The sequence below is a fragment of the Aythya ferina genome (assembly GCF_964211825.1).
Source record: "Aythya ferina genome assembly, chromosome: 8".
NCBI classification, from domain to species: Eukaryota; Metazoa; Chordata; class Aves; order Anseriformes; family Anatidae; genus Aythya; species Aythya ferina.
The window spans coordinates 573,601-582,500 of NC_140304.1; the positions used below are offsets into that span (position 1 = coordinate 573,601).

Here is an 8,900-nt window from a genome sequence, read left to right on the forward strand (position 1 = left end):
GGGTGGTTTTGGGGTGGATCTATGATTTTGAAGGATTTTCTTCCAATTTTGGGGGTGATCCCTTTCTTTTTTTTTTTTTTTTTTTTTTTTTTTTGACGTGTTTTGTGGTCTCCGTTGGGTTTCGTTGGGTTTTCCATGGTCATCAATGTGGAAAAGTGTAAATTGTGGGTTTTGGAGAACTTCAGGTTGGTTTAGGGGGATTTTTGGTGTGGATCTATGGCTTTTGGGATTTTCTTTCGTTGTTGGGGTTGAACCAGTTCTTTTTTGGGGTGTTTTTGACGTTTTTGTGGTCTCCGTTGGGTTTTGTTGGGTTCTCGTTGGTCGTTAAGCTAAATGGGAGTGGATTGTGGGTTTTGAAGAAGATCAGGTGAGTTTAGGGTGATTTGGGAGGGAAATGCATAGTTTTGTTTTTTTTTTCTTCTGATCCAGTTCTTTTTTGGGGTGTTTTTGATGTGTTTTGGGGTCTCCGTTGGTTTTTGTTGGGTTCTTGTTGTTCATCATGGTGAAAACGGGTAAATTGTGGGTATTGGAGAACATCAGGTAGGTTTAGGGGGACTTTTGGGGTGGATCAACGGCTTTTAGGGTTTTCTTCCAGTTTTGGGGGTGATCCCGCTTTTTTTTGTGGTGTTTTTGACGTGTTTTGGGGTTTCCGTTGTGTTTTGTTGATTTCCTAATGTGTTTTAAGTTTGTTGGGAGTGGACTTTGGGATTTGGAGAACATCAGGTAGGTTTAGTGTGGTTTTGGGGTGGATCTATGTTTTTTTGGGGTTTTCTTTCTTTTTTTGGGGTTATCCTGTTCTTGTTTGGGGTGTTTTTGACTTGTTTTGGGGTCTCCGTTGGGTTTTAGTTGGTCCTTAAGGGAAATGGGAGTGGATTGTGGGTTTTGAAGAAGATCAGGTGAGTTTAGGGTGGTTTTGCGGGGAAATTCATAGTTTTTGGTGTTTTTTCTTCTGATTCAGTTCTTTTTTGGGGTGTTTTTGACGTGTTTTGGGGTTTCCGTTGGGTTTCGTTGAGTTCCTAATGGGTTTTATGGTGGTTGGGAGTGGACATTTGGATTTGGAGAACATCAGGTACGTTTAGAGTGGTTTTGGGATTGGATCCGTGCTTTTTGGGGTTTTCTTTGGTTTTGGGGGTGATCCTGTTCTTGTTTGGGGTGTTTTTGACGTGTTTTGGGTTCTCCGTTGGGTTTCGTTGTGTTTTCCGTGGTCATCATGGTGGAAAAGTGTAAATTGTGGGTTTTGGAGAACATCAGGTAGGTTTATGAGGTCTTTTGGGGCAGATTCATGGTATTTGGGGTTTTCTTCTGTTTTTTCTAGTGATCCAGTTGGTTTTCGGCGTGTTTTTGACGTGTTTTGTGGTCTCCGTTGGGTTTCGTTGGGTTTTCCGTGGTCATCATGGTGGAAAAGTGTAAATTGTGGGTTTTGGAGAACATCAGGTAGATTTAGGGTGTTTTGGGGGTGGATCTATGGTTTTGGGGGATTTTGTTCCAGTTTTGGGGTGATCGAATTCATTTTTGGGGTGTTTCTGACGTGTTTTGGGTTCTTCGTTGGGTTTCGTTGGGTTTTCCGTTGTCATCATGGTGGAAAAGTGTAAATTGTGGGTTTTGGAGAACATCAGGTAGGTTTAGGGGGACTTTTGGGGTGGATTCATGATATATGGGGTTTTCTTCTGTTTTTTTTTTTTTTTTTTTTTTTTTGGGGGGGGTGATCCAATTCATTTTGGGGGTGTTTTTGACGTGTTTTGGGGTCTCCATTGGGTTTCGTTGCGTTTTCCGTGGTCATCATGGTGGAAAAGGGTAAATTGTTTGTTTTGGAGAACATCAGGTAGGTTTAGGTTGGTTTTGGGATTGGATCTATGGTTTTGGGGGATTTTCTTTTGTTTTTTGTTGTCGACGGGAGGAAGACACAGACGCTCAATATGAGTGAACAGTGAACTTCAACTTTAATGGATAGCTCAGTCGCCTTTTATCTATTCCGAAACTCGTAAACATTCTTAAACTAAACTTAGGATTGGCTAACACTTTCCCGCGCTATGCAGTTGCTACCGTCCTGCCCCAGGGGGTCTATCCAATCGCCTAAGGGCATCGTGTTCTTGATCCTGATTGGCTCTCAGCCACCTGCGTACGTGCCCAGATCCATGTAAACTAAGTACGGTACTTTATTAGCTTATTGCCTGCCAATTGCCCCACATTCACATGTCCCACCTCACTTAACCATTCCTCAACAATTCCCCCGTTTTTATTTTGCTCAACAAACACCTTCTGTGTGAGTTGCTCAAGTTTTTTAGTTAGGCAGTTAAAGATTACATATGCAGCAATAATAATCAATATAACTATAAGTAGAAACCGAAGTCCCTCTTTAACTAACTGAACAGAATGAGCTCTGTCCAGACTGATTAGCCCAGGTGACCCATATATTCTGCTGAGGGTCAATTTTCCCTAAGATGGCATTACCATGTCCAGCCATTATTATAACTGATAACATAACCAAAGTCCCTTGCTTCATTAATTCAGCCATGGTCGCTGTTATCCTTTCTTGGTGACTTTTCTTCAAGGGCTGGTTTTACATCAGATGTCATATACATAACATAACACAACTATACAACTTAACCCTAATAACACTACAATTACTGTAAGCACTCAATGGCAACACAATTAATAGTAAGCAACAACTCAATAGTAACACACCCAAACCCAATCACTTGATGGTGATTAAAGGCTGCTCTTGATAGTCATCGAGGTGCCACAGCCCACGTCACCGTCAGAATAACTATCAGGAACCTCTTCCTGGTCGTCCTCGGCGCGTGCAGACTCCAAAGCTGCTTCAGTCCGCTTTGCAGTGATCCACCGGGCACCCACTTCCAGCACCACTTCAAAATCTCTATAACATTTTGTAACATTTTTGCAAGTAACCCTACAACCACATTTATCACAATACTACATGCAATGATGATTGACACCACAGCGAACAAAATCCTCAATCCCTCCTTGATCAATCCCAGTAAGCATCTATGCACTGTTTCAAACAAACCAGTGAACCATTGATGGAAAGGATTGATACCATATTGACTCTTTCTCATGTGCTCTTTCAAGAAAGTAATAGATTTGTGCATTGACTCAGTACGATCAAAAAGTTTTAAACAGTACGTTCCCTTAAGTTTCTCCAAGTGGCTACTTCACACAATGACTAATTTCCTACGATTTCAGCCTGTACTATGGCAATAAATGCGCTCTCACTAACACAGTACACAGCACACTTGCACACTCAGATCACACTTGTACACCCAGAGCACACTTGCACACCCAGAGCACACTTGCACACCCAGAGGCCTCTGGCACATCCAACTCTCAATCATACCACAACCTCAATCATACCACAAGAATATAATTTAGAATGATAAGCAAACAAACAAGTATTGCCTCTCATTGTGTTCCTCGTGAAGTGACTTGCAACACTTTGTTTTAAAACCTTACCCTTACATAAATACTTTCAACACAAAACACCTGGACATTTAAGAATAACACATCTTGAACTGTTCTTCGGGGTTGCAATGGGGGAAGCTATCCATTCCAATACCACAGTTTCCACTCCCGTCTCCCCCGTTTTTATTTTTTGCTGTGTGATAGCACCCATCAAGTATTGCGGACCACACAGAATAGTAAGATCGAGTGGCCTGTCGGGTATGCGATGTGTGACACGCGTTGTAATCAATGATGCAATTTGTTGTAATATTTCTGACTGTTTTTCTGATAATGTTACCTTTGTGGCAGGGTCGGTTCCTTTTAATAATGGCCGAAGGGAATTCAACAGTTCATTTGGAATTCCGACCACTGGCCTAATCCATTGTAAATCTCCCAGCAGTTTTTGAGCATCATTGAGGGTTTTGATGTTCGATTGGATGGTAAGTTTCTGAGGCTGAATAGTGGAATCTGTAATTTTCCACCCCAAGTACTTCCAGGGGCTTGCCTCCTGAATTTTTTCTGGTGCAATTACCAGTCCCATTTGTTTAAGAGCAGCTGCCAGAGCATTTTTCTGTTGCAGGGAAAATATCTCCTTCTGGGCTAGCAAAATATCGTCCATGTAATGGTAAATTATCGTTTTGGGCCATGCGCGGCGAATTGGTTGAAGTGCCGCATCGACATAGAGCTGACATAAAGCAGGTGAATTACGCATGCCCTGAGGTAATACAGTCCACTCAAATCTCTGACATGGCCCTTCACAGTTTATGGCAGGGAGTGTAAAAGCAAACCTCTGTTTATCATTTTCATGTAATGCAATTGTAAAAAAGCAGTCTTTAAGATCTACAATTAACAATTTCCACCCTTCTGGTATCATAGCAGGATTAGGTAACCCAGGTTGCAGTGCTCCCATAGCACACATTTGACTATTAACTGCTCGTAAGTCGTGTAGCAAACGGTATTTCCCTGATTTTTTGGGAATCACAAAAACCGGAGTATTCCAAGGGCTTGTTGACAGTCTCAGATGCCCTTGTTGATACTGTTCCTGTACTAATTTATGAGCATGTAAAAGACTTTCCCGTTTTAGTGGCCACTGTTCAACCCACACAGGTTCATCAGTTTTCCATTTAAGTGGGATTGGGAAAGTCCGAGCAATGGCCACACCTAAAAATTTTGATGATTTGTTGTGAGAACCGCTCCCATTTGGGCAAGGATATCTCGCCCTATTAACGCTTGTACTCCCTCAGGCAGTGATAAGATGGATACACTGCAATTTACCACCTTATCACCTATTGTCCATTGCAGCACTGGTGATCGACGAGCAAGAATCATACCTCCTACTCCTGAAACCGTGGCATTAGACTCAAATGTAGGCCAATGTGACGGCCAATCTTTTGTGCTAATTATCGATACATCAGCACCAGTATCCAACAATGCCTCAATTTGTATTTTTTCATCCCTTAAGCACACAGCGACCTTTTGTCATGGTCTTTGACGCATACCAAGTGTCAATAGCACTACTTTTCCCGTGGAGCCAAATGCTCCCTGTCCTCGATACTTTCCAGATTCTGGTGCTAACGATTCAGCAAGATGAGGCAATGGGATTAATTGTGCTATTTTTGTGCCCTGCGGCACATGAATTGGAGGGAACATTGCAGAAACCATAACTTGTATTTCCCCAAGGTAGTCCTTATCAATAAGTCCAATTAATATTTGTAACCCATTCACAGTGGCAGACGATCTCCCTATTAATAGAGCTCCCACGGGTTCACCATTAATAATAATTGGTCCAAAAACTCCTGTCCTTACCCTGGTGGGTCTCGAATCCAATAAAGTCACATCGACTACTGTTGCCCAATCCAGGCCGGGGCTCCCTCTGGTGGCTGGTCGGAGAAAGAGGGAGCCGCTGCAGATGGTGCCGGTGCTGTTGCTGCCGTTGTCGCAAAAGCCGCTTTTTGTGTCGTCGCGGGGCGGCTCTTCCCGCTGCTCCGGCCGTTTCCCGACGCACCTCGTCGGCATGCCGAAGTGCTATGAGTATTTGATTGACAGTTCTGGCACCACACTGATTCTGTTTTACACTCCCGTCTGATGTGTCCTGCAATACCACACCGAAAACAACGGCGCTGCGGTGCCGATCCTCGGCCATTAGAACGTCCTCCGGGGGTTTGCAAAGGTGCAAGGGCGGCAGGCACTTTAGACTGCTCGTTCATGTTGTCACCTAATTGTTTTACTGCTTTTACTAACATAGCCTGTGGACCTACAGGTACCTGAGACATTCTTTCCAATCCTTCCTCTATTGTCCAAGTACTCGGCAATGTAGCTAATATACTTCGAGTTGAAGGGTTACAATTTTGGAGTGCACATTGCTTTAATATAGTGCCTTTAAGATAATCGGGAACTCCCGCGGCTTGTATTGCATTTGCTACTCGATCGATAAACAACCCGAATGGTTCCTCCCTACCCTGTAAATTGGATTTAAATGGATTTGTCGAAAATGAATTTGTTCCCGATTCCCCACCCACCCTTTCTCCATTCTCTAATTGTGCGGGTGGGGCTGTCGGTGGCTGTGAAGGTTCTTCTTCCCCTGATACGGGTACAGACGTTTCCCAGCCACCCGAGGTCCCCTGTGGAATTATAACTGTTCTATATGATGGTGGAGAGGGGTAAGACTGTTCCTCAGCTCTTTGTTGAGTAGAGGAAGCAGCAGAAGTCCCCCCATTCTGACTGGATGATCCTAATTGCTCTGTTATGGCAGCAGCTATTTTTTGTTCAGCTTGGTGTGTTGCTAATGCATTAGTTACCGCCCTCCATGGCTTCGTTAATTTTCTCGCCACCTTGTTATCACTAATCACCTCATCAAATAGTTTGTCCCCGAACTTCCTCCACTCTGCTTGTTCAAACACCATATCAGGATTTAAAAAACAACCCTTAGCTACCCCACAAGCTAATAACTCTGGCAATTCCTTTTTACAATATATACACTGTGTGCTCCGCTTTTCTAAAAAGCATTTGAGCAAATCATACGCCGCTTGCCTCTCCATACCTTTATATGCGTCGGTACCGTTGCAGCCTTTGCAAGACCTCGGCGGCGCGTTCCGGCGGGACCCTCTATGGGCTCGTCCCGGGTGCGAGGACTCCCTTTCCGAGCTGCGGGTGCGGGGATTCGAAGTTTTCGTCCCTTTCGCCTTTCAGGCCTCGGGTGCGGGGATTCGACAATTTTTAATCCTTTTCACCTCCTGAGCTGCGTTGCAGGACCGGTCCCCGTATCCCGTCCAACCGTGGCTCGCAGGTTCAACTCCAGCCGAGTCCCTGTTCCCGTTCAGATCTGTCCCTGTTCGGGCGCCATTTGTTGTCGACGGGAGGAAGACACAGACGCTCAATATGAGTGAACAGTGAACTTCAACTTTAATGGATAGCTCAGTCGCCTTTTATCTATTCCGAAACTCGTAAACATTCTTAAACTAAACTTAGGATTGGCTAACACTTTCCCGCGCTATGCAGTTGCTACCGTCCTGCCCCAGGGGGTCTATCCAATCGCCTAAGGGCATCGTGTTCTTGATCCTGATTGGCTCTCAGCCACCTGCGTACGTGCCCAGATCCATGTAAACTAAGTACGGTACTTTATTAGCTTATTGCCTGCCAATTGCCCCACATTCACATGTCCCACCTCACTTAACCATTCCTCAACAGTTTTTGGGGGTGATCCCGTTCTTTTTTGGGGTGTTTTTGACGTGTTTTGGGGTCTCCGTTGGTATTCCTTGGGTTTTATGTGGTCATGGTGGTGGAAAATTGTAAATTGTGGGTTTTGGAGAACTTCAGGTAGGTTTAGGGGAATTTTGGGGTGGATTCATGGTATTTGGGCTTTTCTTCTGTTTTTTTTTGGGTGATCCTGTTCTTTTTTGGGGTGTTTATGACGTGTTTTGGGGTCTCCGTTGGGTTTTAGTTGGGTTCTTGTTGGTCATCATGGTGAAAAAGTGTAAATTGTGGCTTTTGGAGAACATCAGGTAGGTTTAGGGGGACTTTTGGGGCAGAGTCATGTTTTTTGGTGTTTTCTTCTGTTTCTTGGGGTGGTCCCGTTCTTTTTTGGGAAGTTTTTGAGGTGTTTGGTGGTCTCCGTTGGGTTTTGTTGTGTACTCGTTGGTCATCGTGGTGGAAAATGGTAAATTGTGGGTTTTGGAGAACATCAGGTAGGTTTAGGGTGGTTTTGGGATTGGATCCGTGCTTTTTGGGGATTTTCTTCCAGTTTATGGGTGATCCCTTTATTTCTGGGGTGTTTTTGACGTGTTTTGGTGTCTCGTTTTGGGTTTTCGTTTGGTTCATGTTGGTCATCCTGGTGAAAAAGTGTAAATTGTGGCTTTTGGAGAACATCAGGTAGGTTTAGGGGGACTTTTGGTGTGGATCTATGGCTTTTGGGGTTTTCTTTCGTTTTTAGGGTTTATCCCGTTCTTGTTTTGGGTGTTTTTGACTTCTTTTGGGGTCTCCGTTGGGTTTCGTTGGGTTTTCCATGGTCATGGTGGTGGAAAATTGTAAATTGTGGGTTTTGGAGATCATCAGGTAGGTTTAGGGTGGTTTTGGGGTGGATCTATGATTTTGAAGGATTTTCTTCCAATTTTGGGGGTGATCCCTTTCTTTTTTTTTTTTTTTTTTTTTTTTTTTTTTGACGTGTTTTGTGGTCTCCGTTGGGGTTCGTTGGGTTTTCCATGGTCATCAATGTGGAAAAGTGTAAATTGTGGGTTTTGGAGAACTTCAGGTTGGTTTAGGGGGATTTTTGGTGTGGATCTATGGCTTTTGGGATTTTCTTTCGTTGTTGGGGTTGAACCAGTTCTTTTTTGGGGTGTTTTTGACGTTTTTGGGGTCTCCGTTGGGTTTTGTTGGGTTCTCGTTGGTCGTTAAGCTAAATGGGAGTGGATTGTGGGTTTTGAAGAAGATCAGGTGAGTTTAGGGTGATTTGGGAGGGAAATGCATAGTTTTGTTTTTTTTTTTCTTCTGATCCAGTTCTTTTTTGGGGTGTTTTTGACGTGTTTTGGGGTTTCCGTTGCGTTTTGTTGAGTTCCTAATGGGTTTTATGGTGGGTGGGAGTGGATTTTGGGATTTGGAGAAGATCAGGTAGGTTTAAGGGTTTTCTTGGGGTTAAATCACGTATTTTCTTCTGATCCGGTTTGCTTTTGGGGTGTTTTTGAGGTGTTTTGGGGTTTCTGTTGCGTTTTGTTGAGTTCCTAATGGGTTTTATGGTGGTTGGGAGTGGACTTTGGGATTTGGAGAAGATCAGGTAGGTTTAGGGTGGTTTTGGGATTGGATCCATGCTTTTTGGGAATTTTCTTCCAGTTTTGGGGGTTATCCAGTTCTTTTTTGGGGTGTTTTTGACATGTTTTGATGTCTCTGTTGGGTTTTGTTGGGTTTTCTGTTGGCATCTTGGTGGAAAAGGGTAAATTGTGGGTTTTCGA

At 43.8% G+C, this 8,900-nt stretch overlaps 1 protein-coding gene across 1 annotated transcript in view; it reads right to left on the reverse strand.

Moving 5' to 3' along the window:
- Nucleotides 1–1,917: 1,917 nt before the first annotated feature.
- Nucleotides 1,918–8,900, reverse strand: part of LOC311440638 (uncharacterized protein) — an 89,696-nt gene continuing 82,713 nt past the window's right edge. The window contains exons 2-3 of the mRNA XM_084527777.1: nt 5,266–7,138; nt 1,918–2,878 (exon numbers count right to left, since the gene is read on the reverse strand). Of these exons, the coding sequence (XP_084383903.1) occupies nt 5,301–6,497 (1,197 nt within the window). The 5' untranslated portion in view covers nt 6,498–7,138 and the 3' untranslated portion in view covers nt 1,918–2,878; nt 5,266–5,300. The remainder of the gene's footprint in view (nt 2,879–5,265; nt 7,139–8,900) is intronic.